The sequence below is a fragment of the Hippoglossus stenolepis genome, chromosome 15, assembly GCF_022539355.2.
Source record: "Hippoglossus stenolepis isolate QCI-W04-F060 chromosome 15, HSTE1.2, whole genome shotgun sequence".
NCBI lineage: Eukaryota > Metazoa > Chordata > Actinopteri > Pleuronectiformes > Pleuronectidae > Hippoglossus > Hippoglossus stenolepis.
This window is the reverse complement of record NC_061497.1, coordinates 16,466,614-16,483,413: the sequence shown is the minus strand read 5'-3', so window position 1 is coordinate 16,483,413 and position 16,800 is coordinate 16,466,614. Positions and strand designations below refer to the sequence as shown.

General features: G+C 39.9%; 1 protein-coding gene across 3 annotated transcripts in view; it reads left to right on the top strand.

The window, feature by feature from the left end:
• Nucleotides 1–16,800, top strand: part of LOC118121837 (rho GTPase-activating protein 26) — a 79,495-nt gene that overhangs the window by 49,653 nt on the left and 13,042 nt on the right. For all 3 annotated transcript variants that reach the window (XM_035178035.2, XM_035178033.2, XM_035178034.2), the window contains exons 14-19: nucleotides 1,637–1,711; nucleotides 1,817–1,901; nucleotides 2,952–3,010; nucleotides 11,739–11,844; nucleotides 15,137–15,296; nucleotides 16,495–16,639. In XM_035178035.2, coding sequence (XP_035033926.2) covers nucleotides 1,637–1,711; nucleotides 1,817–1,901; nucleotides 2,952–3,010; nucleotides 11,739–11,844; nucleotides 15,137–15,296; nucleotides 16,495–16,639 — 630 coding nt within the window. The remainder of the gene's footprint in view (nucleotides 1–1,636; nucleotides 1,712–1,816; nucleotides 1,902–2,951; nucleotides 3,011–11,738; nucleotides 11,845–15,136; nucleotides 15,297–16,494; nucleotides 16,640–16,800) is intronic.

Below are 16,800 nucleotides of genomic sequence, written 5' to 3'. Positions count from 1 at the left end.
AGATTCTGTGGATTTCCTGCTTCTTATGTATGATACGCTGCCCTTGAGAGGATCTGTGTTTAATGTCGCAACACTGTGGTGCATTTGCTGTCTGAACCGTCAGCAGCTGTCGGCTAGAATTGGACACTATGATATCAGCCGACATCTGTGATTATTTTCTTCTTACTCTATTTACTTAGTGTTCTCATAATTACTTCCAAATACATCAAGTGTACTTGCAGGCAAATCAAATGTGAAGAGAGACTGATTCTGTTTTTCATATAAATAAGTCAACTATGAGAAGATTACAAGCATTTTGCATAATGTGGTAAAACTCAGAATGATAAGTCAGATCAATGAAAATGAATGGGCAGCTGTTCTAATGATCAGTTTTGCAATTCTAGCTTCTCAGCTCTCAGGATGTAAAGTTTTATTATGTATCATATGGTCAATGGATCCTTTTTGGTGTTTTGGATTGTTTGCAAGTCAAAAGAAGTTCATTGAAAATATCATCTCTGGACTTGAGGATATTCTAAAGTACATTTTGTTTACTATTATCTTAGATTTTATTGTCCAAGTGATTAATCAAGAAAATAATTGCAGATGAATTGATGATAATGGTCCCTAAATGCAGTAATAATTAATAACTTTATAATAATAAATTATACAAAAGAGAAGCATATTTACTGATTATATAAATAATATTAGGGGATAAAAAAGATGTCAATATTTGCTTGGTCGCAGATCTGATAAAATTGTGGCCATATCAGTTGAGCACCTCTCGAGCTGTACCAGAAGTTGCTATAGCAACTGAAAAGCAACTGAAACCCACTGTCGGTGGCAGAATAGTAGTGGTAATCATATGTATGTAATAGTATGTACAGCTGATACTTATCCCTTCTCGTAAAAAACAAACTGTTCAAAATCTCAAGAGTCTCTGAACATGTAAATAAATACACATCTATAAAAAGAATACATTTCCATACACTAAGATGTATCACACAAGCTGTTGGTAAAGGCTGCTTTGAAATGACAGGTGTCAGAGGTCACCTGCGGGTTTTAAACCCTTCACCTTCTGAGTATGTTGTCATCGGATGCACCAGGAAGTCCCCTCTCCACTGTCATTCTTCTGAAATGTCACAGGAAAGGTTCACATGTGCAGGAGCATTACCTTTTCCCTTCATGTGCTGCACCAATCCATTGCTATACACTCTCTGCCTCTTCCATCACTTGGCAGATACATTTACATTTTGATGGAATATAATGATGTTCGTGTTCTTCTTCAGCTGCCACGATTATTCTTTACACGAGGAGGACATAGAATGGGGACAAAATAATGGATGTTGATAAATAAACTGTTGAGGAAAATGCACATGTACTTAAATGCTAAAATCTTCTTTATTTTACTAAAATAATATAGTATAATATAATATACCCTCATTAAATGCAAATTGTAGGTTTTGTGTAATTGGATGATTTAACTGTTAATTAATAACATTTCCTTTGCAGCCGCATGCCACCTCAATCTTTAGTCATTTCAAAAACAGTGTACAACAACATGTATAATTGAGAAAGTAAGGGAATTGATCATCTACTTTGGTCGCTCTAAAATTTCCATTGACTAAGAACAGGAGGTTCTTTCCTTTTCTCCCTCTAGGTATTAATGACCAGGGCCTGTACAGAATCGTTGGTGTCAACTCCAGGGTACAAAAACTACTGGGCTTCGCTATGGGTAAACACAGAAACACACACATTTAGTCAAAACTGAAGCTAAAATCTATTTTCTCCTCCTCAATTAAATGTCTCTCTTTTTATCTTCATATTTTATGCCCATCAGATCCAAAGACGTGTGCTGATGTGGAGCTGGAAAACCAAGAGTGGGAGATAAAGACGATCACAAGTGCAATCAAGCACTACCTCAGGTTTGTGTGAAAAGGCTCAAATGAACATATGACGAATGTTCACCACAATTGTAAAATATAATTAGAATAGTAATGTACTACATTCTCTATAGTAATTATCATAATTTCCCCATTTTTCTACTCAGACGGATGTCGTTAAATTGTATTTGACTGTTCAAAGAATAAGAGTACATTTTAACCCCCACAGTGAATGTAAGGACTTTGAATTATTCCTCTCATTACTGTACTTTTCTGCTCCTTTCACTCATAGTGCTTGAATAAATGCATAAAGCTGCTTTCAGTCTCATGTGCAGAATAAAGTGGATCTGTGGCCTGGATTCAGCATAATCAATTCTTAATTTTCTCTATTAATTCGTACACTATTTGCTATAAGTGATTTTTAAATTGCAACAAAATTGAACGAACACCAATGTTATTAAATCTACCTAAAATGACAGAAACCGTCTTAATGTATTTGATGTGTATTTGGAGTTTTGTGGTTTGGCCCATGTCCCATCCACTAACACAGAGGAGGCGGGAATTAAGACATGTAATGCAGCGAGCCACCAGGGGGTGATTGAGATGCTTTAGTTTCCCTTATGGGGAGCTTTCATGTTGTCAATCTTTATGCAGTCAATGAGTCCTTTGAGTTCATCCGCAGCCTTACTTCCAGGTTGCTGCAGATCAACATATGAGTTAATGGAGGGATCAGGGCGGTGGAGGGTCGGCAATGGGCAGCTAAGAGGATTGAGAAATACATGAAGGGAAAGAAAGGAGTGTTGGTGCTCAAGCTGTGCTCAATTTACTGCAACACATTTACTCCGTGCACCACTCACATACACGTCAGTACACAAATCATTCACATGTGGACACACTGGCGGCATCAGGACCTCAGGTCAGGTGTCGTTGAGTAGCAGCAGGAGCCATTACGCTCCTCAGGCGGCAGCGATAAACTGATGTCCAGCTGTGCACGTTGGCACGGTGGAGGAAAAATTGAAAAGACACGAGGAAGAATGGTGTTCATTCACTATGTTTACTAACCTGAGACCTCTCCGTCCTCTGTGTCCGCAGGGTGCTGCCCGCGCCTCTCATGACCTACCAGTACCAGAGGAGCTTCATCAAAGCTGCCAGTGAGTTTTCACCTTCTTTAATCGTCTTATTTGCCTCTGTGCTGTGATTGTAGCTGGTAGGACACACGACTAACCCTCCTGCAGTTTGAGGTTTGTTTGATTCCCACTGAAAACACTGCAAACAGTTATTCTAAGGCCACAGAGGATTACGCTGATTAGACTGAATTAAATAGATCATATGGTTTACATGGAGTGCACATGTTCCTACAACAAACCGGTGGGTCGCTGAATCCTGTGGTTTGGTATTAATTTAAGATGAAATCCTCATGGGTAAAGTCATGTTTATATATTGAGTTTATGAATTGGATTAAATATGGATTCCCTTTTTATGTAACGATGGTTTCTATTTCCTCTCTGAATGAATCTGTTTGAAGATGCTTCCTAAGCCGGAGAATGAGAACATCATATGACTCATCGTGTGATTGAGGTCACGACTTGCTATTAAACCAGTTGCCAGTTGTAAATAGACCTTAACCTGCTGAGATAGCAGCAAACCCACTGTGCTGTGAGGATGCCTCTGTGTATTTGGTCTGGTGGAGGCCCCTCGACTGCACGGCTTTATGTTGTGTGTGACACACAGCGTGTCGCTGACCTGCTGCGTGTTGTGTTTTCATGAAATATTTATGAGATTCAAATTCCACATGAAGTGTAATAGCCTGCAGAGCAGATCTTAAAGTGATAACGTGATAAAACTAAGTGGATGCAGGGTGTTTTTCAGACAGCAGCTGCAAAAACGTTCCTTTATTTCATACCAACACCTGATGGGTGGGGTGTATTGATTCAGGATGAACAATCTCTTCATAATTCACATTCATCTGGCTTGAGAACAGTTTGCCAAAATAATTTCAGTGCACTGGATTCTTCACATGTGGCTCCTAGGCAACAAAATAAACTCAGGCAAGCTCTATCTGTTTTCAGCATTAAAGTAGAGACTCTTCACAGCAGAGTCCGGGTTGTTTCTGGCCTTATTCTAAAATACCAGTGAAAAGTTTTAGAACACTTTCATTTCTACTTCTTCAACTTTACAATTCAAGATTTCAAAATCAAAACATATAACAAATAAACATTTGTAGATTAAAAACTAACCCTTTTTGGGGGGACAGAATGTGTCCAAGTGTGAAAGGTGGGGAGAGCGCGGGGGAAAGCATGCAGTAAGAAGTAATCAACACACGTTTGAGGACCTGTGGGAATAAGTTTCATTAGGGATGTAAACATAAACTAAAAAAGATTGGGTTGTCTGTTAATCAGTGTAATTTAGTTAAGTTAATCTTTGTTAGCTTTTCTTCTTCTACAATGTGGTTATCTGTGTTCTACTAAATGCTTGAAACTTTGGTTTATTCCATCAGGCTCAGGTGCAGCTCAGTCTGCTCCTCGCTCAGTTTACTCTCGTCTGATAGGATGTGTCGGTGACCTGCTTTCCTTGTTTGGTCGGTAGCTAAGCCTCTTAAAAGCCGAGCTGACAGGGGAAAGGAGTCCAGGAAATTACCGTGTGTCTCTGGCAACACAACCAAGAAATGGCTGCACAGTGAGGCCAACTGGACGCAGTATGAGAAAGTGTGTTAAAGTGTGTGTCAGGGGAGAGGAGAAGTGTGTAGCGTGGCAGTCGAGGATGCCAAGCTAACTGGACTGATACCAGCCTGGACCACCCATGCTATAAAACATGCATTCATGGATTTGTAATAATCATAAAATAGAGCATGTGCTTGCCAGGCGTTCGTATATGTTAAGAAATTTATACGTTTGACCTGACCTCTGCTCTCTCCTTCTGTTAAACCTCTTCTCTCTCTTTTATCCCGAGCCATTCATCAGTTTCTGTTTACTTGGGTGTCTGCATTTAGATGTCATGAATCTGTGTGAATGCATGTCTGCAAGAGTGTGTGTGTCTGCATATTGAGAGTGTGCTGCTTTTGTATTTCTTCCAAGGCAGAGTTTTACAGAAGTAGCGAGGTGTTGTAAGGACAGCGTCCTCGCTTGAACTCCCTCGTTCCGCTCCTCCTTTCTCCTCCTCTCTTTTTTCACGTGTCTTTTCCAACTCCTCCCGTCACTCCTCAAATCCTCCTCCTCCTCTTGTTTCATCTCATTGTATTTGCTCCCATCCTGCGCTACTCTGGTTTTATCAGAGAGCAGAGGTAGTAAGAAAAAGGAAGAAATGGAGTGGAAAAAAAGGAGGAGAGAAAAACAAGGAGTATAGAAGGGAGGGAGATGAAGGCTGTGCCACCTGGAATTCAGATACCTGTCTCAGGCATGTGCCAACAAGAAATCACACATACAGTAATTACACTGTCTGTAGTCCTTAGTTTTGCTGTCATTGTGTCTCTCAAGTAGATACATTTTTTTTTTTTATATTTTACATTTGCACCTCTTTTTGTCACTCGATTTTCATTAGGATCAAATCTTTCATTCTGCGAGGTGATTTTTCTTATTTCTCAGGGCTGCATCAAACATTTTTCTCATTTTTGCTCCATAAACTTCTCGTATGTGAAAAAATCATATGTGGAATTAGAGGTGAAAGATTTTTACCATGACTTTTTTTTTATCTATTTCTTCTTTATGTATTTGAGGTTATATACAGTAGATACAGATATGCATTGCCAACGTAGACTATTCCCCAATGTGTGTGAATACCATTGGCATTCACCCCCTGGTCAACTGACTCACCAGTAGATACTTTTTTATTGGCTTCGATCGTCCGTGATGAAAACATGACGCACAACTGAACTCGCTAATTCCTTCTTCCTCGTCTTCATTTTGGACGTCTAGACGCTGGTGCTGCAACTTTTCAGGCACGACGTGTAGACGCGCATCGAACTTCTCGGCGTTGGCGAGTAAATAGCCGTGAACATTTGTACACTTATTGATTTGGGGGATAATGTGTTTTTTTTTCTTTGTGTCGACATGACTCACCAGGGAAAAAGCAAATAACTCAGAGGCTAACTCCTCGTGGCACAAGGAAACACATTTTTGTAAGACCTGTATTCAGAGTTCTTGTCAGATGGTTAAACTTGATCTGAAACCTCATTCCCCAAAGCCTTTCCAACACTGTTAAATGTTTATATGCGTTTTAACTTTTCAGAATCGGGCTCATAGCTATGTTCATATTTTTGAACTCATGATGCTAATTTATGTCTTTGCATTTCATTTCTACTCAATCGGTTAATTGCCTTGACAGGTTTATCCATTTTTAGCCTTTTGACCTGATGAACATCTGAGATTGACAATGTGTCCTTTTGAACCTTACGTGTGGCTCGGGGTTAATGTGTTTTAAAGTTGATGCTAAGTTTCCCAACCTGACAATCCACCAAGCAATTCACTTCAGGCAGCGATTTGTCCATTGAAGCGTAAAAGGATTTTAACTCCTCCCCCGGCCCTCTTTTTTTCATTTTTCACACAACAATTTCCATCACCTTTTTGTCTGCACAACCGAGTGGAATGCCATGATTGCTTTCAAGACATCTGAAAGTACGCAGCGTTAGCCCTGTTTGTATGATTGATGTGTCGCACTTTTGATTCTATTCAAGTTTTAAATATTTGGAACAGACGTGAGCCTTAAGACATAGGTGTTAATAGTTAGTTTCAAGTGACCTTATAGCCTTTAGCAAAGTAGCACAGATGCCCTTCTCACTAGCTACTTCCCCCAGCTCCTCATAGGGGATCCCAAGGCATTCCCAGGCCACATGGAATATAAAACTCCTGGATATGGCCCAAAGTTGGCGGCCTACCAGTTGGATGTGCCAGGAATATCTAAACAGACAGGCTTCCAGGTGGCATCCTAATTAGGGGCCTAAACCACCTCAGTTGACTTCCTTTTAACCCAAAGACGCAGCGGTTTAACTCCGAGACCTCACAGCTGTGTGAAGTCCTCACCCTACTAGACAATGTCAAAATCTGACAAGTTGATTTTACTTAAAAAAATTAAAAAAAACCAGGAAAACTGATAAATATAACTATTATTCTGAAGTTGTGTTCACATTTGATGTTGACTTAAAACTTATTTAACTTGCATCTACCTAATTTTGTAATTATATTTGAATAATGACAAGGGAAATTAACTTTAAAGTCTAACTTACCTTTATAGTTTACTCAGTAGAAATTAGTCGAATTTAAATCGCCTTTTTAAGCCAATGACAATAAGACAAATGAAATCATACAATTTAAATACTTTTAATCCTTTTGAATAGTTAAGAAGAAAATAAATAATAATAAAAAAATGGCTTGAGCATGGCCTCTGTGTGATCGATGATGAGAATACTGTGATAGACAAAAACTCAAGCAGAGCGTGATCTCATGAGACTTGCTCAACTTTGACGGAGCTTTGTAGACACGTCATGTACTAATTAATACACCTATTTTGAGGATGGCTGACCACATATGGCGCCAACCCCTATCCTTTAGAACAGCAATTGCACCATTCACAATGACGAGAAATACCACTGGCTCGTGCTGAGTAATATCCATTATGTCTTAGAACATCTTAGTCTTTGTCTACAACATTGTCTCAGAACATGATGGGAGGCTCCACCCGTCTCCACCCAACACGCGACAATACCAACGCTGGGTGCTTTTCCTGTACTGCTGTGCTGCACGTGCACAAGTCAACTGAACATAGTTTTATACCTCTTCCATGGTTACTCACATTACATGAGTTAAATCAACTGGATAGTGAGTAGCAAGTGAAGAACAATAATGTAATTTCAGTAGTAATGAAACAAATAATAATAAAACTTAGTTATAGCCCTTTTCTAAACAAGGTTACAAATTGCTTTATAGTCTAATCTCCTTAGACAAGGAATTACAGTACCTCGGAGCCCTGATGGCAAATGCCTGGTCACCCTCTGTTACCAGCCTTGATTTAGAAACTACATTATGCATGCGTATGCAAAGGTGGTACCTTCATAGTGCCGGGAAATCTTTTTCATTGTTGTACACATTGTTATGGCCTATCCAAAGCTCATGATCCTCTATGCACGCTGCTCTGTTTTCCCGAAACACCCATTTTACTGACACTGCAGTTATGTACCTGTTGAGCAACTTGTTTTGATGACAGTTTTCACGAAGGTCCTGACACAACTTTTACAGACAAAGATGACCATGTTAGTGAAGGACAGATCCCAACAGTACATGGACATACTCTGTTGAAACAAGACATTTGATGGTACATGTGCACACGGGAGATTTCGAGAAACAGCACATCCAGAGTTTAAGTTGAGTTCAAAGCTCGGCCAACAGTAACATCTTTCCACTTAACATCAAAACCTGCTGGCATCGCTCCCATCGATGGAAACGCTGTAGTCAATAATTTAGACTGCTTTGTGTGTGTGTGTGTGTGTGCGTGAATGGGTGCAGGCGGTGTTGTATTGCTGCCAGCCAGGTGGTGTAATTTCAGCCTTCTTCTAAAACAGTGGTCAAACATTATGCTTTCTCAGTTCCACCATGATAATTATGATCATTTCTGCAGGGGCGTTCAGACAGATTCCAGCATGTCTTTCAGCTTGATGTGAAAACATGAAATAGAAAAGTGGAGATTTCACATTCTGGGCAGAGACAGGAACTTAAGGCAAATAGAAATACACAGCATTTACTCCTACTTCAGATTTGTAACACTCTATAAGCTGTTGATGGACATTATTCAAATTGTTGTGTGGCTGACATTAAACACCTACCACATAACACTTTAACACCAAAAAAGAACAGTTGAAAGATGTAAAAATGCTCTTAAGAGGAGAGGACGTCTACAAAACTGGGCTATAATTCTCTGTGGATTTACTCATTACATCATATTTGACCTACTGTTTATAGGAAAACATTGATTGGTGCTGTTTTAAACTACATACATTTGCAGTATTTTGGTTTCTGACGACTCAGAAAGATGCAATTTTTCAAATGAAACCACAGAATGAAATAGATGTTTAAATATTCTGTTCTTTTTTCAATCATGTTCCGAATAAATTTAAATAATGAGACCTGCTGCTCAAATTAGCAACAAACGATGTCAAATTCGAAAGAGCATACCCTTCTCCTCAAGAGTTTTCGTACTGCAGCCATATGGTTGAAAATGAAAAATAAAATAGTAGATGTTTTTGTATTTGTTCTGTTCTCTCTTGAGCACTTCATCACAATATGAATCCAGGAAACCTGCTACAGATGAAATATAGGTTACGTTGCTGGCACAGGCCAGGATTAATTTATGAATTTGAATAATGAATGATAAGAAAGTAGAACAGGTGATGGTGCTGGAGTTTAAGGATGAGACGTTGGTCAGCAGATGTGGTGAGCACGCTTCATTTACCGTGTATGGTTGTGTACGTGTCTGCTTTCCTGACTTTGATTGTAAAAGTCTGCACTCCATACATAATCAAAACCCCTGCTTGCTTAAGAGATTGCACACATAAAATTTTGATGAAGTGAGGCCCAGACTTGTTTTCAGGCTCTTTTCTTGGCTTATTCAGATCCAGAATGAAGATGTTGGTTTTTTTTAAATACACATTCAAGATTTCCCATCTGGTTTCAAACAAATAATCACTCGAATAAGAAGCACAGTGAGGTTTGTAACAAGAGTGGGCCAAAGTCAATGATGAGCCTGAACCTGGGTCAGACAATGTTAGTAAAATGTGAGGCCAGACTTATTGTCCTCGGATGGGAGAGGCATGTATGGACTCACTCCTGGTTGTCTGTCCATCTCATTATGGAATTTCAATATCTCTTCTCTTCATTACTCCCGCCACAGCGGTTATGGTTTTATTGCTGTCTGTGAATTACTGAAAAAATACTTAATTGATTTCCATTAAGTTTCGGAGTTGATCCGGATAAATGGTGGGTTAGGTTGTTAGCCTCTGTGGTTATATGCACTCTCATAGTGCCCTTCTAATTGACCACAGGTCTGGAAAGACATGGATGTAAACTACTTGACTGGTTGGCTGGAGGCCACAAACCATGGGGCAGTACTGTCATGTTGTGAAAAATATGAAAATGTTCTAATTTTTATCAAATTTGCAGCATCACCAAGTTAAAGCTTAATCACAGTGTTGGGACATGCAACCACATGCATGTGTAACCAGAAGGGAGGACGTGCGTGGATTCTGATTGTATGTTTTGCATAAGTACGCACTTGTTTGTGTGCAGGTGTGAGCGTATTCAGATTCCTGTGCCCGAAATTTCAAAAGATAACAAATTTAAACAGAGCATAGTTTGTGTGTTCTGTGCAAAGGGCTGACATTCAAAGTAAGAGAAAAAAATTCTAAACGTTGTCGTCTGTTCAGTGATGGATGAGGTGGAGGCTACGATCATGATAAATGACTTGTGCTTGTTGTAATCACTTGTGACTCGGCACCACAGCAACTGACCACAGTGTTGTTGCGCTGCTCTGAATGCAGTTTGTGCAGGTGTTTTGTTTTTGACTCAACACAGTGGCCAGTGTGTGTTTTTACAGTATTTGCATTTAGATCCAATGGACTGCATTAGAATATAATGTATTATACGGAACCAGAGGGAAGGACGAGTGTAGCTCTTTTCATGTGCATGCATCTTTTAGGATGTGTGTGTGTGGGTGTTGTGGATGTGCAGGTGCATGTCAAAGATATTTGACTTTGTGTGTGTGCGAGTGATGCGCTTTGTTCTTAGTGTTTGTCATGCAGGTGTGTATCCACTTAGTCTTCAATTGCAGCATTTGATCGCTGTGTCTTCTATGTGTTAATGAATATTTGTAGATACTGTTTGAGTTGGTTAGTCTGTGTGTGTGTCAGATCTCGACAGCTCTGTTAGTTGGTAAGAAAATGTGTTTGTGTTTTGTGAGTGTATTGCCTGGCGCTGACAGCCAGGGCCTGAGGGCTGATCTAGCGAGAGTCTCCTGTCAACTCTCTGTGGATCGTCTCTGCAGCCGTGACTGATTAAAGTCATATGTCAACAACAGGTCTCTCTGCATTCATGTCTGTCTGTCTGTCCACCTGTTCACCACCAGGACGCAGCTCCTTCATCCTGCAGCACCACTCCTTTATTCATTTCTGCTCATTACTCTGCCAATCCTGTCTGCTCTCTGCCTCTCTCTCCGTCTGGAAATAAATACTCTTTCAGCCATGATACTAATTGCTAAGTTGTAGTCATCACATTCAGGCATAAGGTTATATTTTTTTCATTCAGTGAAAAGAACAAATGAATACTCTGTCTCTAAACTTTTCAACTCTCCCATAATCAATAGTTTCAAACAAGTCTTTAAAAAACTGGACTACTTTCTTTCATTGTTTAATAAACTCTTTAATAACCTCTGGGCAGCTGGATGGTGCAGAATAACAAGGTTTATCAGGCTTTAGCTGCATATAAAATACTTGCATCATAAGTTGATAGAGAACAGTAAAATTGTATCCTTCACACTATGAGTGAGGACTCTTAATACATGCTCTACAGCTGTGAAGTTCTCTCTATATTTAATCCACAGAGTCTGAGAAAGTCTGACCAAAGCTGTTACTTGTAGTTCTGTCCACTCTTTTTTTTCACTTATTTGCTTATTCATACATACAAGTTTGTCCTTTGTCTCTGCGGCAGAGTCAAGGTCTTGCAAGTGTCTGATTGTACAGTAAGAACTGGTTGCATCCTTGTAACAACAGGAATGAAAGCACTCTGACTGTTCACCTGTAGACGATTTTCTTCTTATTTTTATGAATCAGTAAAAAAAAAAAAAAAAGTTTCTGATATATGCTGACCTTCTCTGTCTCCCTGTTTTTCTCTGTCTGATCAGAATTGGACAACCAAGAGGCCAGGGTGACAGAGATCCACGCTCTGGTGCATCGACTGCCTGAGAAGAACAGACAGATGCTGGAGCTGCTGATGAAACACCTGAACAAGTAGGTGGAGACATTATACACACACACACACACACACACACACACACACACACACACACACACACACACACACACACACACACACACACACACACACACACACACACACACAGTACACTCTACTCTACTGCCCTTATGCATTATGCCAATGTTTACTGATCTACTAGTACTTTGTGATTGGCAGGGAAAATGTTTTCTTGGTGTTTGGGTTCAAACCGTGCCAAATCTGGTTTAATAAGTCACCATTTTTAGTCATCTCATTTACCTGACTGCACATATGACCTCAGGTTTAGTTCCAACCTGGCCCTTTGCCTTGTCTTCCCTCATTCTCTCTCCCCATTTCAAGCTTGAACTGTGCTCACAATAAAGCCAAAAAATGCTCAAAGAATCATTCAAGAAGAAATGAAATGATTAATGCTTGTGGAACAATAGTTTTATATTTATATTATTATAAGATTAAAAAACGTCAAAGCCTTTTAGACAAATTCATCCCAGTTTTGTCAGCCACCCGCAAATCACTGCTTATTAGCTGATAATAGGAGGCTGCTCACCCGTTGAGCTGATTTGAATTCACTGTTTAGCTCAAGAGTGTTTCAACAGGATAGATAATGATGAGTACTCCACTCAATTATGTTCAACAAATCTGTAGTGAGACTCCTGCAAAGTTCTCTAGAGTCCGTTCCCTGACGCATGACCCCGCATCGTCTCTTTCCAACAGTTGTAAATCCAACTTTTTCGTCCAGGTGTTGGCATTAAATTCATGTCTATTCAAAAACATTTCGGGCAAACTGGTTGTAACCAAAAATCTGCAGCCGCTTATAAGTAAGAGAAAAAACATTGAGCATGACACTGCCGCTTTATGTGTAATACTTCCTCTAATTCAGCGGCCTGACGTGGTGTTTTCAGTCTAAAACCACATCTAAGCCCTGTGGCTTTATCAGGTTTTTCTTCAAAAGCAGCAGCAAAATATAATGTATGAAAAACAGGCCGTCAGCCATGTCTTTACACAGCACGTAGGCACATTTAATGCAGGTATTCTGAGAACCTGTACCTGGGTTTAGTGGATTACACCTTTGAATGGCTGAATCACAATAAACACACCTCGGCTCCCAGTCTCTTTCAGATCAGATCAGAAGGTTCATCGTCAGTGTCAATTGTTCAAATAGAAACATTCACGTTATGCAATGAGCAGACGGGGTATTAGGGTTGGGGAAAATTTCCAGTGTGAAAAATGAGACAAAACAATACATTAAAAGATGTGTAATGGATGAAATTAAAAGACAGTTGAATTTTAGGTTATTTATGTAAAATTTAGCAAGATTGTCTCACTGTATATCACTTTCTCTATAAATTGTGGGATTTTTAACTTACATTTCAGAATGTTTTCTACGCTGATAAGATTTTCTGCTTGTCAGGGCGTCTTAGTTTGAAATCTCTTAAGCTTTACTGTCATGTTTTTATCTTTAAAGCATATTTCAAAAATATAAACATGAGATAAACAGATAAAACTAACCCCTTGGTCTCTGTCATCTTTTGTGGTCAATGACTTCTACTTCCTCCCAGTTGATGGTGTTGTTTTTTGTTGCCCGAGCTTTTTGTTATTTATATTTTCTCCAAAGCCCCTGCAGTATTGTTCATGCACAGTAGGATGCACTCTCATAAAACTCTCCACCAGAGATTTCAAGTGTATAATGGTATGTGGACATGTGATGGCTCTTGAAAACTCTGGCTAAATGATCTGACAGATAAATCTATACAAGGAGATTATAATTAGAATATAAGGCGCTCTCACGGGAAGGCATCTGTTGCTTTGGCAGTGTATATTTTAGTGGGTGAATCTGCTACTTCCACCATAAGTGAGTGTTGGTTTATGATCTGTCAGAACTTGTTTCGTAGGATGCAAACCAACAGTGTTTATACCTGATCTGCACGGCCACACACACAGACGCTGTGAATTATTTCATGGTGTTTGTGCTCGTTTGTAAAAATGAGAAGTGCCAAGAGTAGTTACATAAGAAATGGAAAAAAAGAGACTTATAGGGAGAGAAAGATTGTCTTCTTTACCACCTCTGAGCAGCCGACCAATCACAGCGTGAAGTGGCTGGACATGATCTATATGTTACAGAAATGGTTAGGAACACTCCAGGATCTTTGAAAAAATCTGTTTTAGGTTTATGACTGTGTTATCCTGTCAATTCAGCCACTTCATTAGTTCCACCGAGGAGGGTTTTTCACTCCTTGGAGGCAAGAACAGACTGGCTTTTATTTCTTGTTGCTTGGCAGAACTGAACAAGCTGTAAACACAACATTGTTGTATTATTAAATCGTCCATTAGATATTCTAAAGCAACATTAACATTTCTTCAGAGGCTTTATTTCAGGAGATTCCTTTTGAATCTCCAAATTCAAAAGATATCAAGCACTTGGTCAGCCTCACTGGTGCTTGACTTTCTTAATTTGATTTTCTTTCTCTAAAAACATCTCACTGCTGCTGCTGAAAACAGGTTGAAAAGAGCAGTAAGGCTGAATTAAGACTGTAAAGTTTAGGGGGAGATGAGATTGAATGTGGTACTACCAGTGATGGAAGTACTCTTACATTGTAGTTATACTTGGGTAAAAGTACAAATGAATGGACAAAAAATTACTCAAGTAAATTTACCACATTCACTTTTCCACTTGAGTAAAAATAAGTAAGTGATGTCTTTCTGGGCGGCTGTGGCTGAGGGGTAGAGCGGTCGTCCTCCAACCTGAAGGTCGGCAGTTCAATCCCCAGTCTTCCCCATCTGCATGCCGAAGTGTCCTTGGGCAAGATGCTGAACCCCGAATTGCCCCTCATAGAACAACAAAGTGCTGCTAATACATGCACTGTATGAATGTGTGTGTGAATGGGTGAATGTAAAACTGTACTGTAAAGAGCTTTGAGGGGTCATCAAGACTAGAAAAGCTCTATATAAATACAAAACAATTACCATTTTAAATTCTGAATGCAGGAGGCGGGGTCAATGGTCACCGACTGCTCTGATTGGATCAGTGGATCAACACCCCTCTCGTCATTATTTAAAAAAATATAAAAGTATGAACATACTTACGTACATTACATACATGTAACACTATAAAAATGTAGTAGAGTAGAAAGTACAGATCTTTGCTGACCTATGTAGTGGAGAAAAAGCGAAAAGCACCTGAAAATGAAAAATTCTTAAGCAAAGTAACTAAGTAAATGTATTTTGCTACATCCCACCACTGATTGCCACCCACTCCCTCTCTCTCTTTCTGTCCAACCCCTTCACCAGTGTGGCCAGTCACGACCAGCAGAACCTAATGACCATCGCTAACCTGGGTGTGGTCTTCGGGCCAACTCTGCTCCGCCCCCAGGAGGAGACGGTGGCGGCCATCATGGACATCAAGTTCCAGAACATTGTGGTGGAGATCCTCATAGAGCACCATGAAAAGGTGAGACGTTGTGTGAGCATGTACACACATGAATAACACCAACAGTAGTGTCTGGTGACGTGGTACAGGCTTAAATGAAACCCCTGGCTTTGTCCAGGGGATTAGGGGGATTGTGTGATTGTGCATTAAACCGACAATTAATGCACCCAAACCGTTATATCTGAACACCTGCTACACACACACACACACACACACACACACACACACACACACACACACACACACACACACACACACACACACAGAAACACACACTCTCACACACACACACACACACCGAATAACTGCATAGATTGTACTGCTCATAAACTTCAAAGCCACTTTCCCCCTTAGATCCAAGCAGCTTATTGGCAGGTCAAGCTGCTTACAGATGTCGCCATGGCAACAGATACATCAGCGTTACTGTTGGAAACTCCAACACACACACACACACACACACACACACACACACACACACACACACACACAGGCCCCTACACACACATGTACATTCAGACTTCCCAGTCAACAGCTGTGTTTAGTGCATGTGATAGAGCGAACCTGCATCCTCACAGAGATCAAAGTCCTTCTACTGTACAGAGGAGAGAAAGGACTATCTGCACTACACGTATATGCACAAATAAAAGCATGACTAGAGTCCATTTTTTTATTTGGAATTTTAGCTGTGTCAGAATCAATACCACTAAAGTCTTTGATGTATGCTGTTGTTAAGGTTTTGCAAATTTCCTGTTGAAAGAAGAGTTAGCAGTTTAAAGTTTGTTCGGCAGAACCCGAGCTGCAATGGTTGCAATGCATTTTAATAAATCCAGAAATTACAATGAGATTCATACTGTGTCAGCACATGTATTAAAAGAAAATATAATGTGACCCCACCATATACAATTAGTGGTTAAACATGTCAAGTTGCTTTATTTAGGACTGGTTTTCATATGTGATTAAAATCTTGACCGTTGCATGGTTGTGCATGTTTTTACAACTAAACACCACATTGTTATCACTGTTTTTGCCCTATATGCGATAAGATAATACATCTTCATTGCCCTGCAGTCACATATGAAGCCATAAATTACTTAACATTTACAAGAACATGATGTACACATGTTTTTAACCATTCTGTGCAATGGTTAAACTTTTTCTACCCACAATTTCTGTATTGTTGATTCAATTTTACTTAAACCTCACTGTCTTGTTTGCTCAGATATTCAGGGACGTGCCGAGTTCTGCAGCAAGTTCGACCAACCTGCAGCTCAACCTGTCCAGGAGAAAAAGCACTGACAGCAAAGCCCCGTCCTGCAGCGAGAGGCCTCTCACACTCTTTCACACACCAACACATTCCCAGAAAGGTGAGCTGAGCAACTTAATTCGCTCAATACACATAATAGTAACAATCTTTTCTCACCCTTAGTTTTCTCTGTCAATCTTACACCTGCTCTGTGTTGCACTCGTTGGCGTAGAGAGAAAATAAGGCATCTAAAACTACCAGTCTTTCTAACTGGGGCTATTT